General features: G+C 33.4%; 1 protein-coding gene across 1 annotated transcript; it reads right to left on the reverse strand.

Annotated features, from left to right (window-relative positions):
- Positions 1–14,000: 14,000 nt before the first annotated feature.
- LOC115453550 (proton channel OtopLc) lies at positions 14,001–23,947 on the reverse strand. The gene is given in 14 exon segments (XM_037441284.1): positions 14,001–14,694; positions 14,856–15,105; positions 15,321–15,476; positions 15,821–15,923; positions 15,997–16,140; positions 16,861–17,017; positions 17,310–17,506; positions 17,898–18,054; positions 19,236–19,300; positions 19,303–19,384; positions 19,708–19,813; positions 21,765–21,915; positions 23,255–23,314; positions 23,809–23,947. Coding segments are annotated over 14 exon segments (2,079 nt in total). The 5' UTR covers positions 23,939–23,947; the 3' UTR covers positions 14,001–14,373.
- Positions 23,948–26,356: the final 2,409 nt, after the last annotated feature.

Consider the following 26,356-nt stretch of genomic DNA (forward strand, 5'->3'; position numbering starts at 1 on the left):
ATTTCGATGTGCACAATATGGTAGGCTTTAGAGTTGCCCGTAGAGATTGCTTTTTAATCGAATGAGGTTGTTCACTTACCGCCGAGGCGAGGCGAGCGCAGAGCTGGGCCGCGGGCGACCGGTGGCAGCAAGCGGCCTCGCTGCACAACCCCGACACCACAACTGATTTTCCAGCGCGAAAACTTCCCTCGAACGCGTCATCACTCACCCCATTCCCCCGCCAGCCAATCATTTGGAGGCAATACCGGCGAGCTCTGCCGGTTCCATCCGACAGCCTCCGAGTCGTTGGGGTGGCGATTGGATCTTTTAATCTGAAACGTAAATGCATATAAAAAGAAATCGAGTGAGCCGTAAGCTACCGAGCCGTGCTATGTATGTACGACGCTGAGTATGCTGTGCAACAGGTTTAACTATTGCCACAATTGCTAGTTAGTTTTAAAGAATACTTATCAATTAATTTTCATTAAATTTGTATAATAAATTACACAACTTTATAAATCGAATTCATAATTTTATTAGATCTTAAACACATTGAATTGGTAGGAATGCGAAAGGCGTAATAAAACATTTTTGTCCTAAAAGGAAAAAAATTAAACTTGCAGCGAATATGTCTAATTATGAATTATCCAATTTACAATTCTAATTATTTGTTTGCGGCCGGGAGCGGGACAAAATTAAATTGTAATTTATTCGAGAGCCACATTTTTATTAATTGGTTTGATATATGGAGGTGAGTTTGTTATTTTTTTTCCTCAATAAAGCCCTACATTAAACTTTTCTCATTTTCTGTCTTAGAAGGATACTGTTAATATGTTTTCTACGTCAAAAATACGTATCTTAATAAGTAGAGCTATAAAACTTTTCCCAAGTGGAAAAAAATGGTAAATGCAGATTTATTTAAAAAACTTATTATCTATAAAGGATACAACCAGAATACTACGTATAAATTTTATTATTATTAAATATTAAATTAAAATTAATGTCCCCTGGATCAAATGTTTTGAGGGCGCGGCACGTGGCGTGTGGCTCATTAGATTACTTGCTTAATTCTTGACCACGAATGGAGCCGTTCGTAATCTAAGTTGTAAACTAAATCTTGGGCATCGTCTCACATATCCCCAGTAAGCCGGGCTTGGTTGCTATTTGAATGCTCCTCGAACGACCACGAATTAGTATGCGCGCTCCATTCGAACTACCAGCCCCAATGGGCCTCAAGCACCTATTCTGTGAAACACACGCGGTTTTACATTTTTGATTTTCGTTTCAAAGACATTAAACGAAGTTCTAATTTCAAAATGTGATTTGATGCATTAGTTCCCTATTTTATTATTGCTTTATATTTGATTATATCCCAAATGTTTATTAAAGTCACTCCACATTATTCAATAACAAATGCTTTTAGTCTAATTTATTCGTACGCATTATAGTAAGAATTTGAAAGTTTTGTCCACCTGGTGACTACATTCTCATCATTTAAGATTATAAAAATTAAATCGGCCTTCATCTGGAACTGAAATATATTTAGGACAGCAATTTTTTCCCGCGAAAAGCACCTCATAAAGAACTTCTTCATCTATTTTGTCGGTGCCCTACAGACTTGTTAGTAGTCAGTAAAATATTGTGTAACCAAAAATTTATTTTAAATAAGATTTAGCAATATTTTAATTACTAAATAATTGGTTTGTTACAGAATATACCTCTAACGGGGTTCAATTTGTAAGTGGGATCTTGGGATACGTACATTTTGTGTATTACAGAACTAGCACAAAATCATACCGGACCTGCCTGAATTATGTAAATATGGATTCAAATACATATTTGTGCAAATAAATGTTGTCTCAACTTTGCAGATAACTTATAGGGGCGTTCTGCATTCAAACCAAATTGAGGTTTATTGTTTGTTTATCTTTTATGTTAATTATTTGTTGGAATTCTAGAAGTTAATATTAAAAAAATATAATAAAGCTTAATTCATTGTATGGGAGACCTAAGTATGTGGGCATATATTTCAGTTAAAGTTGTATTTGATTATAAATAATAAAACAATATTAACATTTACGGAACTGCTCATTTCCTGGCAGGATTTCTATGATCACTTATAATCAGATGCGTAATTACTTATATGCGTAAGTTTCCCCTTTTATCTTAGAAGAGGTAGGCAGAGACGTGGCTTGTGCGCCGACCAGTCGCTTTATCTTATATCTGCTTCACTATATTATGGTAAAGGGTGAACGTGTCACCATAAGATGTATATTACTGTGCCGGGCTGATAACACAGGTTTTTGACTATAACCATAGTTTTCACTGTCATTTGTTTTACTCAACCTAAAATCGTACGACATTGTCACGAAATAATTGCAGATAAGTGATTCCATAAAAAAAGTCAAGAATCGAACTAAATTTCTAATAGTATATAAAAAATAGCGAGAATCTAATTCGTCACTTTTGATTTCTCAGCTCTCTACTCGCGCTGCACCCAGGAGACTGTCGTTTGTGCGACGCGCCGGCGTAACTTGCACAAAGTTCTGTAGTGGTCTCTTACATATCTTGATGTAGTTTCTCTTATCTTAGGTATTGTTTCCATTAAAACTAAAACTCAACTCGACCGCCGCTGCGAATATTTAGACTTAGCAGACTTACATGTGCCTTGGAATATTATTGTGCAATTCCCAGACTGGAAACATATTTGGAAGGACTATATTTGATTTGTTTAGGCTTCCTTGTACGGTGTAAATCTTATAAAAGAATATTGAGAAGCTGTTAAATATATATTGAGATATCTATTTCAAATAAATTTATTACCAATACCAAGTAAACTAAAATGATAATAGTGTAGATTATATCATTTTTCTGTAAGTAATTTCCAGGTAAGATGTTTCAAATTTATTTAAGTTTTTCTATGTGTATAATGTACCTAAATTTTCTGAGTCTAGAATATGTGAGGTTTACGCCCTTTCTCACATAATCTACGCTTTTACATTTTTGATTACTCCGTGCAGGACGAAAAAATTTATGGTTCAATGTGAACATTAAAAAAAAATTACAAATTTAATTATTATTTTGCTTTGAAGAGAAAAAGTAATTCGAAAGATGACCTCATAAACGTTTCAATAAAATTTAAATTTAAGGTGGAATAAAATAGTTTATTACATAACCTTAGTAATGAACACAGATCTAACGCCAGTTTGCCCGGCTAGAAGGTAATTTAAAAATTTGTCCCGAAGGCGTCGCCCAGTTATCTATATTATGTGGGCGAGATATGCAGGGGCCGCCGAGCCTCGCCTCCACTCGCGCTACGTGCTACAAAGGCTACGAGACTTGCTACGAATAAATCTATACTAATAAAATTAAAGAGTTTGTTTATTTGTTTGCTTGTTTGAACGCGTTTATCTAAACTGTTTAAAAATTCGCTGATAGGAATCTACGTTACTCCTGAATGTTATAGGCTACTTTCGTGAATTTTTTTTAATTAGGCTAAATAATACTTTGTTATAAATATTCAGTTAAGACGGTTATTGTAGGGCGTTTTGGATTTCTACTTTTTATTTATTTTTGTCAAGCTGAAGTGTGACATGGCCGGCCACTTTAAAAGATAATTAGGCAAAACAAAATATCAAACAGTTGTCACCAGAGACGTAAAAAGCCTATAATGCTATGCATGAACAACCTTATCGCTTGTCTTTACCAAAAATCCAAATTAGCTGAAATGAAAATATATTCAAATAGAAATCACATTCTACAACGCTGACGTGTTAGAGATAAAAATTAAAAAATCGATCTCGCAGCCTCTATTATAGACGTTTTTAGGCACGCATCTCATTGTTCAATTTATGTTCGTTTTAATGACGAAATGACAGTGGGTGTACAATACTTATCTAACTTGCAGAGGAATGGCGACGGATTTATTAAATTCTAATTATTTATTATGAAAATATCATAACTGTAATACTATAAAATTTACAAAACTACATTGCAAACAGACAAATATACCCAGACAATGCAACGTTGTACAATGTTTTTTTTTTTATTATTTATGTCCAAGTGAATGTGGTCATAAATTTATTTCCATGTCTAAATATTTAGTCGTCTGTGAAGCTTCCTGCGGCGGACGCGGCCGGGGGGCGCGAAGTTGACTTGATTGGAAACCCTATTCCATATTTATTATGGGCCTATTTTGTCATGTTTATTGACGCGCCTGCCGGGATGTAACTCCGCGTTATGAGTCTACTTTCAAACTGGCATTTTAAAATAACCTACGTTTATGCTCTTTATTATTATACAGTTAATGTGATAATAACAGATAAATTAATTTACAAATCTTACATATTGATATCCATATGATAATATGTAAGATGAAAATGGTTTGAATTTGTGTGTATACCCAATTTTATAGAAAATTATCTTTTAATAGCTTTCATATTAATCCGGCTTTTATTATGTGTTTTCTAATTGTATTACGCGTGTATAATTTATACAATAGGGGTAAAATCTGGCCTAACCAGCATGTTCTAATTCGAAAATTTTGTTAACTCACTTTTATTTTAAAGGTGATATTAATAATGTAAAAGTAAGCAAACAATTATAATTCTTTCATTTGAAAAAAGTACTTGATAATCATACATAATATTTTCCGGATATAAGAAGTTTAGAGAAAAAACACTTAATGCGGGGTCGAAAGTCTATCAACAAGCGAACGGCATGACTTGAAGACGGTGCGATACCGGAGCCTCGTTCAAATCGATAGAACAAGTGGTACCTATTTGTTTTTAAGTGATGATTCAAACATTGTAATATAAAGAAGCTTATTTCAATAATCGCTTGAATGTTTTCTAATTCCTCGAATCTTCTAATCTTTTGTAACTTTCAGACGTATCAACCTACTATCACGTATTAACACATTGAAAATGAATAAACAATAAAATTGTTAGTGTTCTGATTTATTTATAATGCATAGACAAGTAAATCTCCTTCAGTAAATATTTGAAAGTATTAATTTTTACAACATTAAAATAAATATTATCATCAATAATATAAAATTGTATATTTATTTATCATAAAAGAAAAAATATCAAAAAGTTTACCTTGAGGGAAGTAGGATGAAGTTGGGTGTGTTACTAGCCACAAGGAACTTAATAAACAATAAATATAATATTATTTTTCTTAAAAGCAGAATCCAGATGAGACTATCTGGTACAGAATTTTAGTAGCTAATCATTTCGTTTTTAAAGATTCATTCACCAATCGTGTCCTTGTTATTCGATTCTATAACATAAGCGGTGTGAATGTAAAAACAAATAAGGATTATTCCTTTTTCAATACGTAAAAAGAAATGCCCGTTATTTCGAGTAGGTAGTTCAAAACATCAATCTACGTCATAACTTATTTATGAACTATTGAAAGTAAAAATATCCAGTGTTTACGTAAGTGGAACAGTGTAGACGAGTGTCAACAAAAAATAATATTGAGCGAGTGGAGTGGGCGGTTAGAGCGCGGCTGAATGCGCCCGGAAGCGTTGTTAAAGGCATTATTATCCGGCCGGTCGCGCTGCAAATAAATCGTCTGCCGAGCGGGCGCTCTTTCGATTATCTTCAAATCTTCATTACACCGACGTATGCTCTCACGCCTCTTACACATAGCTTTTATTACGGTTAAGGGAAAAATTAAACGTGCATTATTACGGAATTGTATGCGGTATCCCGTTAGTAGTAAATTTTTTCCAAGGTGTGCAATTGATTTAAATCTGTCCCATACTGAAAATCAAATGTTTACACATACATTTTTCCGTTTGACCATTTAGGAGTTACTCGAAATATTTAGTCAAAATAAAATATGTAGTTTAGTAGATATGACCACTTCACCTGAACATGACCGGAAGTATCTTAAAAATTTGTTACATAGACTTAGCATACCTACTTACTACCTTATGTTAAATAAGTATTATCATTATCCCAAAACCTACGTAGATATGTTAAACTATGTTTTCCCTAAAAATCTCGTTGCAAAGTTAAATTAATAGCGCATTACCAACATTCCTTTCAAATAAAAAGAGAATAACATGTTAGTACAAGCTACTTATTGGTAATGCGAATCGAGCATGGCATGAAATTTTCAACCGACATGTTTTAAACTCTATGAGCAATGAAACTTCTGTTCAATAACAAACTTTTAATGAAACACAGTTGATCTGTCTACAGAATGTATAATATTGAAAATAAAATGATTGGAAATGCAGGTAATAAGGTTCGATGTAAACTCGTTTCTTTAATATCTGGCGTTTACATCTGACAATATGAATCTAGCTATTAGTGGGAGAGAACTTTATGAAATCAGAGTTCGAGCGGAAGTATTAGTTTCCGAAGGGCTATAAAATTATTGACCAGATAAAAGAATAAGTAGTAAGTAATGCATTTATAGAAGCGCTTTAAAGTTAGTCCTGTGCGTATATTGCACTCTGCGTCTAAGTTAGTAACGTAGTAGATAAAGTTTTATTTAAATGGAGGTAAAAGCGAGTGACAGGCGCGGCCACCGGATATTGATTTACAGAGGCCAATAGAGCTCGGTTCCGGTTGCCTGCGATACACTAGCATATAAGCTTGTGCGCCTGTCGTGGCTAATTAATTTTCAAGAGGCCAATTTTATAACAGGGTCGCGGAAACTGCAACATCATAAACATTGTTACCGTGTTTAATTTACAGTTTACTAGCGATAACAGTATTATTAAACTATGTTCGCATCGGTGCACCGTTTGGGACGTTTTAGGGACGAATTGTGATTGTTAGAAAGTTGTAAAGGGGACAAGTTTTGAGTGCTACTAACGGGATTAATTATTATGTTTTACGATAGTAATAATGCCTGCATAGAATTTTAGTGTCGGGTAATGCTTTATTATTGCCTCACTGATTTTTGGCATAATGTATAGCTTGTATCAAAACATTCCATTGATTAAATTGATTAATTACTTAAAGTAATAACAGTTAATTTCATCACATATCTATTGGACTCGGTATACAAATCCAAACAGTGGGAATCAGTGTAATGCTCTCTAAACGTTTGATATGGTATGAATAACATCAGAGGCACGTTACAAATGGATGAACCGGGCGCGGGCCCGCCACTCGAATACACTTCACTATTGGCATTCGTTGTTCATGGATACGGCACATTAGTTTATCTTTTTGTTCAATAGTTGTAAAAGTAAGCGAATATGTAGTCTTGCCATTTCTGTTAGACCGGATTGAAGTATTTTATAAATTATTGGATTTTATTCACGGAAACTAGTCTGTAAATCTATTTCCAGACAGTATTTTCCAGAGCAGGAGCTGTATTTAAATTAAGGACTTGGCTATCTATATTCTATATGACCATTTTCATTCAAATATTCAAATCTATGAAGTGATTTATGTGTTTATTTCTATCAAACATTAACATCTCTACAAATTTATAAAATTAGCGGGCTAGATGGATTAATACAACGTAATGAACAATAATTATTTGATTAAGATAGTTATACGATAAGTGGTGCTAGATTAGTATGTATTATGTAATGATTCCGATGAAGTGCATTATTCATTAAGTTGAAACGATACTGTCGACTACTAATATTACAGTGCACTTAGGCCCTTCGTAATGATCACAAGTATAGGAAAATTCTGGGTTATTTATAAGGCGCTTAGTTTATCTCTGTCGCATAGCAGCGATATGCAAGAATTGTTCGGCAAGCACTGTCCAGTTCGAGAGATATTGTAAACATTAAAATTATATTGTTATATTCTAGAGTAGGTACTTTATAATATAAAAAACGGCACAGCGGAAGACCAGCGCTGGTTTTTTTATAAGCATATGCCGAGCTGCGGTCGCTTTTGTGACGAGCAGATAGATTTAAGTATTTCTTTTTGTAATCATATGTAATTTGCTTGTTACAAAAAAATATTTATCTTTCTTTCATAATATCTGGGTGGCATTGCTATTATGTTTGAGTATGTGTGCCTTTTCTACCAAGCGTTATGCATTTGACTAGTATAAAAAAAAAGTATAAATAAAGACACTTTACGGAGTTCCCCGCTTTACACCGTCAACAAGACGCAAATGATAGACCAAATTGGTTATCATCCGAAATTGATTAACAATTTTATAAATTCACGTCTAGCGATGGACGAGAGCAACAAGAACGGGGCGAGTGTGGGCCGACTGCGGGGCGGCAGCGGGGCAGCGGCGTGGCGGAGGAAGGGCGGACACGATTCTCTCACTCGACAGATCACCTGAAAGTGTACCACTTAATAACTCACATCCTCTGCCGGTTCAGTGGGCATCCGCTGGATCGTCACATATCTCTAAATATGGTCGCCGGAGCGTGACATGCGCTACACTGCCACACGGCCGTGGGATTAAGCTCCCACCACTGTATCGCACGTTCGCTTCTACTTTTACGAGATTAAAACAAACATTATAGCGCTTGCTTTTGTTTTGCTGTTAATAACCCCTTATAAAAAAATGCTGTTTTCTTTTTGCTTGTTTAGATACTCTTCCGAATTTGGTTTACACATAACTACGTACGTTGATTTATCTTTAGCATTTAGATTGGTTTTATAGACTTGAATAAAGAGCATTATTAAATTACTGACAATTTAATTCGTAATACGATGTAGAGAGTTAGAAATACAAAAATAAATTAATTACCTAAGTATCAAAGGTATCTGCGCAACGTTTACTTTACTAATATAAAGTACATGAAACTATTGAAGAGTTTAATAATATTCATTGGGCCCGGGCAATTTTCCGGGCGAGCGGCGACGCGTCTTTGATCAGCGCAGACTGTCCCAAGAATAGTCAAATTGAGATAACTATAGATTAACAACTCCTTAGCGATACATTTTATAGATTTTGATTTTATAAATGTTACTTTCACAATAATAAATTAATATTGTAGAATTGTAAAAATGGATTTATTAGACACGTGACAATAAGTTATTGAAATTTTAGCATTAGTATGAAAACTTAAAAGAGAATTGCATTGACTGTATTTATTAAAGTGTGTTTAATTAATTTTTTTTTATTTATACTTTAAATTAGTTTATTTACAGTCTTTGTGCCGTGTTTAACGAATGGAATAATTTTGTATATTTGTATTTTATGAGACTAAGATTTTTCTAATTACATATTTTTAACAATGGTTATTTATTAAATTGTCAAACCATACCTATCAATACAAGTTATAATATTTCAAGATTTATCCACATAACTACATAAAAGTGAAAGTAGAAAAGCAACAAAAGCATTTTCAAGCGTATTTGCAGCCAAAGTAATTCGATTTTACACCCTAAATAAGTTGGTGGCGGCACGTGTATGTCGTGTGTTATCGAAGGGACAACAGTTCCCTTCAGATAAAGGGCAAGGGTTGAGACGCGTCTTGGAAGCCTATCTTCTAAACATTATTTCCAGCGTGTGTACAGGTAATTATGCATAGCACAACGATCACAATAATTATCGACTTAACATAATTGAAGCGAATAAATGGTTGCCGTGTTAATGATATTGTTGTTTTACGGTTGACTGTAAAGTGGGTATATATGTAAATGTTGCTTAAGGTGGTAGCTCAAGGTCCATTTTCATACATTTTGTTTCGGCTTTAATCTGGGTAACTAAACAAGTATTGGCAAGTAAAGAATTTAAATTCACGTCTAGTTAGTGATTAGTTCTCGCAGTTGAAAGAAAAATGTAAAAATAATTAATAATCATGGATATTTCGGCCTTTAAAATTTCAATATATTAAATTTTAAAGGCCGAAATATCCATGATTATTAATTATTTTACATTTTTCTTCAACTGCGAGAACTAATCACTAACTAGACGTGAATTTAAATTCTTTACTTGCCAATACTTGTTTAGTTACCCAGATTAAAGCCGAAACAAAATGTATGAAAATGGACCTTGAGCTACCACCTTAAGGTTGTTTTTTCTATTATACATGTTGATTATAAAATATTATGACACGTTTAATTGCTGTTAAATAGTCTATAGAGAATGAAAAACAGAACTTATTAAGAAATTAATATAAAATTGATATTCTTAATAGAAGTAGAATAAATATGATTTTTTCTTCTAATGATATTTTTGTAGACGTCCACTTTGGGTAAGTATCCAGATATTTTATTACTCCAGAAAAATGCTCAGATAGTCCTGATATTTATCGGTCACTAACCTGCTTTTAGAGACCCAGTGCTCTGATATATTGAATTTATCAAACAAGAGAAAAAAAATCTTTGTAACGCTTTATTCGAACTATGTTTTCGAAAAACTTGCAACATTTTTAGAACATTGTTGTTTTAAAGATAGAGGAATTTAATATAGTAGTTCACTATAAAACGACCACTAGTCGTTTACACAAGTTTTCAAACAAACCAGTTTTCAAATACTTACATACACGTTTTAAATTAATAATGTTTTCAATATTTTCTGTTCGCATTATTGACGACTCTTCATTTTATTGTGTTTGAGTTGCTTGTTTACTAACCTTTATAGCAATGTTAATAGACGTAAGTAGCCAACTAAATCACTCACAATTCAGTCGGAATGTGGATTGCGATTGCCTCTTGATGTCGGCCGGCGGCGCTGAATCGGGCCAATGTGTGGGACTGAGGGCTCTTCACACCGTTGTTACACCTCTAATTCTATTGATGTAGTGTTCCTACACGATTTCGCTTCACTCGCCTACGTTTATTCGGCTCGTAATTTATTGATTGCATTTAGACGATTCCTTTTAGTATTTATAAAGCATATTATAGTGCTAACATTGTACCTTGTACAATTAGTATCTTAGTTGGCTAAGTATTTAAAATCACATTTTTTTCATCACTACATATAGACTAGGACCACCTCTAACTGTATCACGTATTGAAATGAAGTATGTGTGTTCTGTGCACAGGTCACGCGTCGTGGGGACGCTTCCGGAGTGATATCGCGTTGTCGCGCCCTTCCGGTGTGCGCGGGCGCCGGTCGACCTGAACTACATTGAGCGTGACCGTCTGCTACCATGCCCCATAATGCTCTATTGTTATTTAGACGGCTAAAATCATCAAGTTTATGCACACATAAAAACAGTTAACTCACCAGACCCGTAAAAAATTATTAAAAAGAAGGTAAACATGACAAACACTTTATGCTTGTTAGTTATACGGTAGTTTCCGGACGTCTTTTTTATGAAAACGAGAATCCAATATTCGCCAACGGTCCTTTGTGTTATATAAATATTAGAGTAGCCGGTTTTTGTATTTATTAAATAACTCAACGCATTTAAAATGTTAATACTACGGAATCGTAAAAAATATTATGAGATATACTTACAAACTTTAATTACAATCTGAGAGCGCATCAATTCATTTATGTGTTTTTTTTTAAATAAAGATATTATATCCATTACCGTTGTCTTTAGTATGAACGCAATATAATTTCTTCGATTAAAATTTGTGTAAGCATCCGAGTTAATTGGTTTATTTTGGATTATCCTAAAAGAATCAATTTGTTAGTTTTAACCGAAAATTTTAATTATTGCTGTTTATTACAATGTCTATAGAGTAAACCAATTAGCACGCGTGGAAAAGGCTTTTACGATGCAATTAATGAATACAGTTAAAGTGTCGTGAAAAACAAAGGGGTATTAATTATATACTGACACGCTAATGGACTACGGCCACCTGAGCTACCTTTTAATAACATGTGCATTATTTCCAAAATTACTTCCAATCGTTTAAAACCTGCCACCAATAAAAAGGAGCGGACAAACTAGATCGGGACAAAATTTCACATTCCTGATGTAGCGGGAAAGGTCACCGAAGCATTGAATGCCTTTATCAGTCGTCATTCACGTGTTCAAATTTTGTCAATACAACGCGGTGGTTATTCAGAGATCGGAAACAATTAGACAACAGTGGCATTGGTCAGCCGAGCGCATATCCGTGCGTAGCGCGTTGCCCTACTGCTTTACTCGCGGATTATATTTTCCGATACTAGTTTCAATTGTAAAAGGTAGTAAGGAAAAACATGTTATTTTATTCTCTACCGTATTTGTTTGGGATTTACTAACAAAATCCATTGATAAAGTAAACTGGTAGGTCCACAATATACATAGGTTTTTTGTTTCACGAATAGCTGAGGATTGCTCGATTGCAAAATACTTTTATATTGTTGTAAAAATCCTGTATATAACTTTGCCTTAATTCTTTGCAGGCTGGAAAGTTTATGAGAATAAGTTAGTTGCCAATGACGTATTCAGAATTGATTATCTGCTTATAATATATGAATAAATTATCATAAGAGTGTTGGACAATTAACTCTGCCAGTTGGAATCGCATGATCGCGTTTTGGGGCCGAATTTTTTACATGGTACTATTGTGTAAATAGTCGCAGATTATTATATATGATTAACACGTTATAATCAAAAGAAAAAGTTCAAGTTATGACGATGGTACCAATTCTCAACATAAATTTTACCAGTAGCTCAATGTAAATAACCTGCTAATGGATTAAATAACCTGCTAATGGTAATAGAAATGCACGCAGATTTAAAACAGGAGTTTTTAAATTGCAACACTAGTAGGGACTAACAATAGTAATGAATCACCAAAATAAATTATATTTTTCGTAGCTTTTATTATTGCCATAGCATACCAAGTTTATAATATATATTATAGATATAAGATAGCGCTACTACATTTCGGTGGCTGATGTTGCCACATCAGTTACCTACCGGTAACGCTAAAAGCAATTTATCTCAGCTATTTTAAATATCTAGTATTATTCTCTAGAAATATTTAGTTATCGATAAAAGGTTTATCGTTACTGACAAATTCAGCATAAAACTTATTTTATACGTATTACATTTCAGGAATTAAATTATAACGATCTCGAAGTTTTTTTTTATTATTTTCTTTAATACGAGCACAGCAAAGTGACGCCAGTGCGCGTGATGATAAGTGTATTGGGGTCCAATAGAGTGTCGACTGACGAAAGACGATTATCGCGCGGCAGTCGACAAAATTATGCCGGCCTATTGGAATCGTATATACACAGGCTGATCCCGGAACACGACACACTTACATAGGTCACTATGGCGGGCTTTAACATCTTGTGTATGGTGGTCGCTATCCGGCCGGGTGTAAAATATATCCTACCATCAGCAAAGCAAGTTCCTGTTATCATTCTTTTTACCGACTGATTTCTGTTTGATGCAACGATAATATTAAGCTTAAAATACAAGTGGATGAAGCGCCACAGGCAAAGGCACTGTCGGCCAGTGTGACATGCCCTTAGCATTAGGTAACTAGTTTGTATCTGAGCGTCACGCAAGCTAAGTGCGTCGTGGCTCCCGGACGGTCCGAGTACTTAACCTAATATTCGGTAATTGCATTGTGGGGCCGCAACATTAATTAACGGGCTCTCTGAGTTGGTCGGCTAAGACGCCCTATTGATACGTGCATTGTGGACACGTGTGTGGCTAGTGGCACGTACCTGGAAATCATATGGAAATTGTATGGCTATTATTGAACGTTGCGAGCGGTTGAATGGATTTCCTCATTTGATTATGATGCAGCTTACTATATAATATAAATTTGTATTAGATAATACCCAGTAATATATTATACTTACGTGGTAGAGACGGTTAACGAGTCCTAATACAGCAGATAAATAATCAAGCATCCCTATTTATTACTTAAGGGTGGAATTGTTTGCTGTTGCTTCCTTGTCAAACACAAAAAGGAGTCATCGAGAGTTTATTATTCAATAAAAAAATCGTTAAAATTGGACCACTCCGTTCAAAATTATGCCCGATAACAAATAATGATACACCTCATGTTCCCTTGAGAAACTATTTTCTTTGTTTAATTATTGGATTCAAAATACTTTATAGGCTCAAAGTAAACTAGCCTGATTGTAATAAGATGGTATGAGAGATGCAATAGACAAAACTACAAGAAATTATGGTATATCAAATAAAAGAGCTGAAAGAACTTATCAAGAGTTTTACTACAAACTAAATAAGCTACTTCACACTAAAGCTTAATACCGTTATACAATAGTATAGTGTTATATAAATTAATATGACTACAGTATACACTATTATAGTGCAAATTTTAATATTAAGCCGAACTTAATATAATCTAAGACATAGGATACCAAGCGCGAGGCCGGGTGGTAAAATAAATATATATTACTGTGCAAATTATTTATCTATAACTTGCTAACATATTTGAAAAAATAAACATGAAAAATAAATAAATTATAGTCTTGGTAGTCAAGCACGATTTCTATAAAATTTAGCCTCTCGCTTGCTATGCTTGTATGTACGAAAATCTTATCTACAGCCCAAGCATCACATATTTAATGTTCAGAGCCTGGCTTATAAGCAGAATCCCAAATATCAGCGAAGCACACGCTGGAATGAAACCTGTAGAACATGATCAATGGGAGACTGACGTGGCCGAGTATCGACCACATGACCTTGCCATAAAACGCGTATCTTTCATCGAGGCTTTCAGGGGACTTATAGGAGAAGGTGTAGAAGAGCCACATGGCGACATTAGCGATAAGTAGGAACATGAGCAACTCCCGGCCGGGCTTCGTCCGACGCAATTTCTTCCTGTTAGAGCAACGTCGGAGCCCGTCCATGATAAGTGGTGTCTGGATTAGCACTTGTATCATCTGTAACACGATGACGGGTTTATAATAACAATTTACTAACAAAACATATCAGACACATGATCATGATAAGTAGTTAAGTAATTGATTCAGTAAGAAAATATCTCATTCATAAATCACAGCAGATAAGTGAAGAAAGAGAAAACATTTTCAACAGGACTTACCATGACAACGAAATCAACAGTTTTGACGATGTTAAGAATGCTTATAGTAGCCACCATAGAGAACACTGTCTCCATGAAGAAGGCGGGCAGACAAATGAAAAGCAATACGTCGTCAAGAAGAGATATAGGGTGCTCGTTGATATCCAGCTTTCTTAATTGATTAAAAGCGACCACAGCGGCGAACAGCATAATGGTGTGTAACGCGAGCATCATGCAGTTATTAAGAAGATATCCCATCTCGAGGAATTCACTGTAATGAAATAGCACACTTATATAGTTTTATTGGATATAGTTTTATCATACTTTTTAAACATTAAATTGATTAATTTCGTTTAAATTTTTTACATTTCTTTTCAATCCTAATTTCTTTGAAGCATGCTTGTACTATAATACACGGCTCTAAATATCGATAACATAAAAATGAAATTCTCAAGTACATATAAATTTACATTGAATTTATCTTACCCGCCAACACTGCTGAACACGAATCCAAGGATGAGCATACCCGCGACACAAACCACCAGAATCAAGCCAAGGAACAGTCCCTTGTTTGAAGCATGACAATCTGCGTGGATCACGATATTACTCGTGTAGTCATTGTCTTCGTTGGCCGTAGGAATCCTGTTTTAATAAACAACATTAGCAATTTTTATCTATTCAAACTTAAACACTTCTATATACCATAGGTAAATTATTTAGTACGATAATTTATACATAGTTCCACTTCTTCGTCATTATTATATGTTGTAGAGATGAGAATTTATGTATTTGAGAGATGCTATGAGCGATTAAAATGTAAGAAACCTCAGATTTATGCATCCTTTTCTTGCAAAATGAAAACTTTTATAGATTTATTATGACACCAATGTGTCGAGCCATCTTCATCTAACAAATCTGACATCTGGTCAACCCAGAGCTGTGTATGTTTTCTATTCATTACTTTACCACAAAGTAAAAAAAAATACCTGCAGACAGTAGTATTATCGTCCATAGTAGAGTTCAATTCAGAATTTGCATCGTCATTATCACAATTACCAATATTGCTCCAAATAATATAGTAAACGGCCACTGAAGAAAAAAACCTTATAAGTGTCTATTCAAATGAATCGTGTTAAAATGTATTAAAAAGTTATATACATACCTATTAAGATATTGAATTCTACGCTAAACGGATAGAGATACGGGGAGAAGTTTTCAAATATTGATGAAATCGCCTGCGAACCAATGCATTCCGGGTTGTGTAGGTCGCTGATGTCAATAATGTGGTTATTAGAATTGTCAAACACTGCAACAATCATTTAATTTATTAATCCCTTCAAGTACTGATATAATGATGCCAGCCCTGAATTATATACTATCCAATTGCTGAGCACGAACCTCCTTTGTTGCTGAGAGGGTTAAAGTTGGCCTAGCGTGCGTTAGTAAATTTGAAAACTCTTAGATCTGTAAGTTACCTCAAGGTGTTTTACTTTGACGTTAAAGCGAGTTGTAATTGACAAAGACACATCTAGCAGTAATTTAGCTACTTAATGTTTTTGTAATATTCTAATGTATTATACGTAACGCTGCTTAATTTATATTCAGCAAAGCCATATAATCTATTTACTTTTATCGGTGTAATTAAAGGTGATTTATTTGCATGAAGTACTCTTTCTTAATCACTTTACATCATATTGACGTGTCGACGCTATCAATAAATTGCGCATAGAAATCCTAGTAAAGGGTTGCGTAGTTTAGTGTTTGTGATATAAAATATGAAGAAACAGTACTTTAGGTTCAAAAATATGTTTTATTTCTTGGTATCACAAGGTAACGGCCCGTTGATGGCTTACTTAATTTTAAAATCGTCATAAAACAGTTGCATGATCTATGTAAGGATAAATTTTGATGTAATTGCAACATATCGCTACATATTATAAAATTTTATAAAAAATTAAGATTACAAAATATCTCAGGCTATCTTCGATTACACTAACTTCTAATATTATAATGGTTTAAAACTTACTTATAAGACTCTCAGAAGTGGTGTTGGTTTCGTTGTTACCTCCATATACAGAGTTGGCGTAAAGTGTTAACGCTAAAATAGTCTCACGGACTATGGCCGATACCCAGAAACACAGACTACTGCCGATCATATGCATGAATGCAAATCGAGCCAAACCCTGAAACATCATTTTGATTTAACATTATTATTGTTTTGTCGTTTGTCTTTAACGCAAAGTACTTGAGGTAAATCATTTAGTTTTTGTAGTAATAGATAATTGTTTTGTATAATGATAATTAATACAAAACTGCATCATTTTTTAAAAATATTTTGTTGCACAGGCGAGTCTATGCGTAGTAAAATTAATACAAATAAAAAATACAATAAATAGACCTACATGTTTTTGATAAAGACAACTCGTTGGTGTTCTTAACCTGTTATGAGAGATAATAACATTTATTTGAAATTACCTGAGCTCGTAAGATTATGACATTGGAATATTTAAATATGAAGTACAGTTGCAAGAAGCAGTAGCCAGGGAACATCACATCCAGTACTACTTGCGGGATTTTAACACATTTGTCGTTATCGACATTTTCGTCGAATAACAATCCAATTTGTACAGTTAGCAAAAGGACTGAGTGCACCAGATGACCCAGCGCGAAACCTGAGAAAGAACGTATAATTAATAAAAAGAAACAATTAATAAGAACAAAGTTTCAATAGATAACACTACTTGTCGACGCGGTGTTTTTATATAGTTTTCATTTCGTAACTTGGAATAAACACAATGATATATGCACAAATTAAATAATATATCCTGTATTTTTTTATTTATTATATTAGTACTATAAATCTTTTAAAATCAGAACGCCTCAGTGAATAATAGAGATGGTTTCTGTTACTGAAATATTTTTTTATCTCGCTATTTTTCACTATTTAAAGCAAGACTAGAGAATGATTACAGTCTTTATATAGGAGGTAATTTGGATTATTGCAAGGGCTGAAAAGATAATATGAATTAAACAACCAAAATTATTTTAATTTTAATTTCTTACCAGCAGCTCCCAACTTCAGATAAAAACTACCAGAATGTCGGCCTTGACTGAAGCAATATTGATGTTTAAGTGGTATGAACACCGGCGGTGGTACGCTTCCTGGTTTGAACATTTCAGGAGTGCGATCCCCTGGCGTGCTTGGAGTGCCGAATTCCTCCTAAAAATATGAATCATGAATATTTAGGTAGTTTTATTTACGTACAAAAAAGTACCTATGGTGAGTTTAATAAAGTTGGAATTGGTTAAATTGTAATTAAATGTTAATAATTCTATACAAGGATGGAAACATATTATTAAGCATTGATAAATGTGAGTTCTGTAACTGTCAACAAAAGAAATAAAAAATAGGAAATAAGAAACCTTTAAAAGTGACATATTAACTTTAAATCCGAGCTTTTTACTTTTTATGCAGGGAAGGATAATATATGTATTATATTATCTTTTTAATGTATGTAATAATTTTATGTACATTTACAAGATTCCAACGGTATATTACTAAAACCTTTACTAATTGTCTCTAAATTAAATGACTTAGACGTAAACGGATACGGATAGGTTGTTTTGGAGAGTAACGTGGATAAAACTCGCGACACCGAGTGTAACTTTGTTGTAATATGCCTGTACTCTTTCTGGAAAGGCAAGCAAAAGTTTGACAACGTTTTATAGCAGACATTTTATTTTTTTTATTTTAACCATCTGTAATAAAGAACAGAAAAATAACAGAACTAAAAAAAATATTCAAGTCGATCAAGGCGTTTTTGAGTTTAAGCGAGATCAATAAATGGCAACTGATTTTTATATATGTATAAAATATAGATGTGTTAAAAATACTTTAAAACATTTATAAATCCCCTTTGAAAAAAGCAATAGTTTATTACATGGGTACTATTATTTTTATTCTCAAAAGTCTATTTTGGCTGGAAGTGGCACAATTACAGAAATAATTGGTGTAATTACTATGCTTTCCTGCGATTCCCTTTTTATATCCTGTGGATAAAATAAAAAAAATCTTTCATTTCATTCTTTTCAACTGACAAGAATCGGTATCCATTACGGATAAATGGTTTGTTTCAAGTACCCTTTTTCTCTTACTTTAGAAGTTCCTTGAATTCTAGTATCACTTGAACTTGAAAGCAATATACAAATTAAAATGACTATCTAATAGCAATTTATACAATAGTGACGGTACGTTGGCTATCAACGCGATAAAAGAGTTATCTACATTCTCTTATATCCTAATACAAATCTTTGATAAAAGGTGCTTGTAGCAATTATTGCAAAACGTCACGGCGGTGTTAGACAATGAGTAATTAATGATACATTTCTTGCAACACTTACTTCTTGTTTTCTGAAATAATCAGCGATTTGTTCTTCGTGCAGACCCTTAATTTTTAGGTTTTTAAAGCAACAGTTTTATAGCGGGTAATATCATATATTAAAAATATAAGATATAAAAATCCAATACTGCAGAGGATAATTGAGTAAATCTGGAAAAAATAATATATTTTTATTAATTATTTTTGTGGCGTATACATAAGTTATCATAAATTTTTACATGTCAATTATTACGTCGAATTAACACTAGTTTTCGGATTTTATCGCGTTTTTTTAGATTTTCATTTTCTCCCGACGTTTTGAATACTTTGCAGCCATGGTCACGCAGTCTAAGGTGTTGGTCGTCGGAAAAGTCTTTGAAATGTCGGGAGAAATTTAAAATACAAAAGTCCGCGATAAAATTTTAAAACAAGTTTTATTCCGATGTCTAATATTTGCGTAAGCATAAGAAATAATTATATGAAATATTACTTACCACAGAAACAGAGTAGTCAATTAACGGATCAGCGATGTATATAATTAACCCCAATGTGACTAGTAATATTGCGTACATACAACTGCATATTAGTGATATGTATTTTCTGAAATTAAAAATAATTATATATTTTTCTAAAATTCCAATGTTTACTAAAATACCTAATGAAATCGATTGCAAGATTCTGTTAAAAACTGACTTAGGAACTTTAGTCGTGATTAAAAGAATGCCTTGAGAAATTCAAGCTAATAGATAATATAATGGAGTACCTACTCCGTGTCGAGTAAACATCTGCAAAACGAAAGATTGCCGGTTTGATCTCCGCATAGGATCAAATGTTAATGTGATTCATGATTCCTTATTTTTTCGGATGTACCCGAAACAAACATCTGTCACACTTACTAATATTAAACAATACCCAAATCTTAATATAAAATTGTAACTATTCGAATATTTATTTTATGTGTTTAATACCTAACATCTAAAAAAAAAAATTCGGTCTTGATTGAGACCAGAAACGTGTGTACAATAAAGATTTATCAATTTCCTTTCATAAAATATTTATCAAACATTATTCATAAAGTGACTAACTAGGTCATCGTAGAAATACTGATGTCATATTTAATAACCAGCTAGTAGCTTTGATGTTTGAAAGTGCTAGATTTTATTCGCAGCGGTAATATTGAAGTTATTTTTTACAAGAAATTTATTTTGTCTACTTCTCTAGGACGCAGGTATTTTTACACTATTTGTAGAAAATAAAAAATAAGCTTATAAAAAGTAGTATTTTTGATATGAATATTTAATAATAGTACTAAGTACTAAACGTCTTGCAAAATTTATTGCCGATATATCTATGTAAAAACATTATTGTAGACGTTTAGCGAACACGCGTTTAAAGAATCTCAAAGACCCGATCATAGTCCTCGAAGACTACATTTTTTGGGTCACCTAAAATGTATCTATTCACTTTATATGACATAATTCATAAGCATCATTTTCCAAAAATAGTTTCGAATAATTTTTCGTTATCAGGGGAAAAGAGGTTAGATAATTAATGTACTTAATGTTGTTTTTAGTGGTAGCGTACTTGAAGTTGTGACCGAAATATTTGGAACGTTATGATTATTCCTAAGTCGAACTACGATTAAGAAGTTGTGATTGTTTAGATATGAAAAAAACAAATGAGATTGGAATTTATTCGTCCCCCATCAGATTAGGTAACCTATATAAGCATGGAAAAATGTGATACATTTTAATCCAAATCTATCTTGATCCAAATTTAAGATCAAAATTGAAAACTTTGTCTTTTATTAGTTTTGAACTATAGTACATGATGCTATTATTATACTTTCTTATCATAATTTTATGTGTTCAATAATTTTGTTATTGGCTATTATGCTAAACTTCCTTATTACGCTGTAGATATTGGATTTAGAATCGGCCTCACAAAATATTTTGCATTATCAAGTTATAATTAGTCATTTAATATAAAAGTCCCGTTTGAGTCTTTTGTTTATCTTTAATAGTAAATACTAGTGTAACATATGACATACTTTGATACAACAGTATGTAGTACAAAATATGCTAAAAACGTGACGTATAATTTTATGTTTATATTATTTTATCTAAGATTTAGAATCCTGATATTGTTTCGCGACTGTGTATGACCTCGATGCTGTTTATATTTTTATTAATAACTACAAAAACAATTAATAAGAACAAACCCTAGAATACAGGTACATTTTGTGAATACACCTTTAGGAGTGCTATTTTCTGGATAATAACATTTATAACATGCAGATTGTATTGCAGTCCGGCTTTTGGGAATTCCCGTGATTGGGTTTTCATAAAATCCTTAAGCGGTTATTTACAATTCATAATTAACCTACATAATAAGTAGGTTAACTTTATAATTCCTAATATCTCGTAAAAATATGTATACGATATTTTGTTTTATTTATGCAAACTACACTTTATGATCCACTAATATGAAGCTACTGTCGGGTTCGTTTTAGGCTATTGTTAAAAAGGCTTATAGTAACTGGTTTCCTTACGTGGTAAGCGCCTTATTATCTTCGGGGCTGGTTGGCGGCGGCGCGTGCGTTTCTACAGACCGAATAGATTGCGCGTCCATTGTTGCCACAGATCTTTTGCGTGGCGTTGCGTTACCTTTCATGTCATTCGTTAAATATATCCGGTAATTACCTGCAGTAATAGAAAAACGACAATTAAAAAAAATAAGATTTGCATCAGAATTTTTTATTATACTGATACTTTATTACATTTGTTGAGTTGTTAAGAGTTTCGGGTATTTACTTGTTTGCATGTCAATCAGGGATGTTATGGATATGAAATTTCGGATATGGATACGGATATGGATATAGAAATAAAATTATATCAGTTTCGGATACAGTTACGGATATGTAATTATTTCGGATTATCCGGTAGTTTCGGATAGTTTCGGTTACGGATATAAGATTAAACTAAAATAAAAAATATTATGTTATACAATAGGGCGACGATTACTAACTATCGTTCGTCGTCATCGTCGATTACTAATTATCGATGAACTAATTGGGAGACATGGGTGTTCGGAAAACCACTGTGTTTTAATTTGAGATGAAGTTCCAGTGAAGTAGTGCCACCTCCTATCCGTATAAAATTTTATCACACTGTTTACATTTTGCAAAATTACCTTTAACTTGATCAAAATATGTCGAAATTAAACTACTTTGGACACATTTTGTCATTAAAATCAGTTTAGTACGTAACATAACACTTTTCCTTCACTTTATTAAATTAAGTACCTTAGTAGTCCTAAATAAAACAATACTATTTATAAATGGGGTTATGTTATTACTAAATATAACAAACAAACTATACAAGATTCACGTGGCGCGTGAGCGGTGAAACAAAAACCTGTCGGAACATATCCGTAACTTATCCGAAACTTTTGTAACGGATACGGTTACGGTTAACCGTAACCGTATCCGTTACGTTAATATATTTTTAAATCGGATATCCGTTAGGTTCGGTTACGGTTACGGAGCTCCATAACATCCCTGATGTCATTATGTCAGTTTACAAAATAGGTTCAGAATTACTACTTGCAGAAAATTCCTTTCTAATGAATACGAATAATAATATATAATCCTAGCCTTCACAGAGAGTTCATGTTGTAAATAAGTGAAAATCGATTTTAGGAGAATTTAATGTTCTTTATCAACAATTGCGTAGTTTTGTGTTTTCGAACATTTGCGTATGAACAAAGAATCATTTTATAAACGTAAAATTTTCGTTTAAAAACAAGGGCAATTAATGTTTTATACATTTTTGCACAATGCCTCACAATACAAAATAAACATGAAAATGTTTATTTCAAATCATACAGGCGACTAATAAAGATTCTAGAGATATTGTCGCGATAATTTTAGATTCTTTGTCTTCGCTACTTCCCAGATGACTCGTTAATCTGTAGCCAATTAAATACTTGCATGTCAATATGAATGTGACCTAATGAAAATAGAATGCATCCATTACTTACTCAGAGATTTTATATCTCCATTTCGATAGTTATTATATGACAGCGGACTGTTTCTTTCACCTGAAACAAATAAGAAAAGAAATAACCTAAAAACATTATTTAAATAATATGATGTAAAATTACTGACCAATTAGGGGTATAGAAATGAAATTACATTTGTTTTTGCTGTAAAGGAGATATCTAGTGATGTATCTCAATGGTAAATTATGGCGGAAGCTTAGCTATGGCTAGTTATCGTTGAATTTTATATTTTATCGTATAGGCAAGTCATAGAAAGCCAGGTCATTCAATGTTACCTCTATATATTAAAATACTATGTTTTATATTAGCATTGATGTTTTAGGTTAATGGCTTATTGTATGAAATATTCATTTTTATAGCCTGACCAGCAAAACAAAAAACCTCGCCATGTTGTGGTAACATAGGGAATAAATTTTTTGTACTGATAATGTCAACTTTAAAACGAAGAAGCGACAGCAGACCTCCTAAAGCAGTTTTTTATTTTCCTGGTTAGGCTTTATTAAATATGTAGTCTAATATCAATAATGTCTTACCCACTGGTGTCGCCGTCCCCGAGTCCCCTCCATTCAACATCGACAGCTTCAATTTGTCATTCGTCGATTCCTGTAAAAAAAGCAGGCGACATTTTGAAACTGCACGCCAATCTCTATGCAGCATATTCATATTACTTCCTGTATGGAACAAACTAAAAAAGCGATGAATATGAACATCGAAAGCCGTATAAAATCGGATTAATAACTTCATTAGTCGCTTGTTTCTCTCGATCGACACCACCCTGTATTTCACTATAATCCCATTACGGTGTTTCACGTGCCTCTGCAACGAATTTCGGCCCGCGCTGCTACTCTCGAAAAAACGCTTTAAGCGAGCACCGATATTCAGTATGGCTATGTGTATTGTGTAGGCAATGCATTGTTTAAAAGCAATAACTACAAGCTATGATTGAGAGCACTCTACCGGCACTTTTTATTCCTATACCTATATCAATAACACATCCTTGTTATTTTCAGCTATTACTAATTACAGTTAATAATTGTGAAACCTATTTATTCTTAAAGCATCATTTAAGGTCTGCATCAAAATTATGTTATGCTAAAATTTATAGGTAACAAATTAGATTTAATTTAAAAAAAAATATACGGCATAACTCGTGTCCATGCGAAATAATCGTTTATACAATCACGTGAGTACATAAACGATTAAAGTACGATTAGGGCCCCATTATATCATATTCGGCAGAAGGATAGACGTAATCGTATCGTTAATGAACATTCAGATTGAGTATTTATGACGTTAATAGTCGATGTAAGGGAAATAAAAAATAAAGAGATCGAATTTTCATTAGGTGAGGCGTTGGGGCGGCACGGTGTGTCCGCAGTCGGTATTTACAAGCCGGGCGGCGGGGCGGCGATGTGGCGCCGGGGTGGCGTGTGGGTGGCGCGGGAGTGGCGCGGGGGTGGCGCGGGGTGGCGCGGCGCAGAGGGCGAGGGTGGCTCGCGGCCGGCTGGACTCAAAAGGTTTACAGTTGGCTGCGCGAGAGTGACCCGCCTCACAAACACGGCCCGCGCTCGTCGCTCCACGTCGCTCGACGCTATGGAACTGTACTCGCCCTTTACAACATCCCTTTTAACATGTTATTTTTATAAAAAGTATATCCTGATTGTTGCATGTATTTTCTCATTTAGAAAAACTACAGGTCAGTCCATGTTAATAATTATCGCATTAAAATTTAGATTTCATGGATAATATTCGGAAGAATATCTCGAATTTATAATTATTATCGATAGTTGGCCTATATAAATTTACTTATATTAATTGACTTTCATGTCACATCGACATCGATATAAAGCGGTTCATACAAAATTAATAAGCTTATGGGTATTTATAATTTTACAACCACTGACTAACTGTAATTATGCATAAGGTGGAAAAAATTATAGATTATCCGAAAATAATTTAAAACGATTATTGTAACCTAACCTCAATTAAAGATAAACTTGATTCACTGAAAAAGCACTAAAAATGCTTTATTATGTCTATAAAATAAGTATATATACCCATACACACAATCTATGATTCATCAGTTTTATTGCCGTGTTAATCTACATAAATCCTTATCAACTACAATATTTTGTTCAGATTTACCTCCAATTATTCGTTAAGTCGACTGTTAACAATATCTTCTAAGCCTATATAATCTTTTGGACTTAACACAAACGCTAAGCCAACTCCTCCTTAAAGATAGAATATGATTGATATTGGCCGAAAACAAATATACTTATAAGCAGCACAGTTTACCCATCTCTTGCGTAAATAAATTTATCAAAATATATGAAATTCCAAAAAATTATAATGTTAGGGTATATCCATATAGTCCTCATGTAAAAATCATTACAACCCATTGCGTCCATATATATGAATTCGTTGTTTAAACTACGGACCAAGCTTAAAATAAATTTACTTTGAACACGGAGCAAAACAGCCCGTTACAGATATTGGCATTTATTTAAAAAATGTACCCCAGTCCATTATCCTATAGAAATAATCGTAGTGCAACACATCTATTCGCACATAATCGGATCATAGAGATACGTAATCATAATTAATTATCGACTTTGACGTAACAAGTGATTAAGTTTAGATTTCATTAGCTCGTTGAAGTGGTATATTTTAATAAGGATTTGATAAGTAAAATCATTATTATAATAACGAGTGAGAAATTTATTACTACGTGTTATCGTACCTCAACAATGTTTAAGATTTTTTTATTACACTTTAGCTACATTCATAATTGTACTAAATTATACAATATTCATAAAAAGTTTCATTGGTTTAGTAGCAGCTTACCTACTTCGATAAAAACTCATGTGATTTTTTCGAGATTAAAATGTTTGCCTGATATGCCCACGGGTTTGGCTGGTGGTATAACATGACACTAAATATTTTTTTTTAAACACTGTAGACCGAGGATACCTGTATTATTATGATTTGCATTATAATGATAACTTGCATCAGCCCGGAATACACTAGTGAGACTATATTTTGTTCATTGACTAACATTTAAAGAAAGAAAAATATTTT

Source organism: Manduca sexta, chromosome 22, assembly GCF_014839805.1.
Source record: "Manduca sexta isolate Smith_Timp_Sample1 chromosome 22, JHU_Msex_v1.0, whole genome shotgun sequence".
NCBI lineage: Eukaryota > Metazoa > Arthropoda > Insecta > Lepidoptera > Sphingidae > Manduca > Manduca sexta.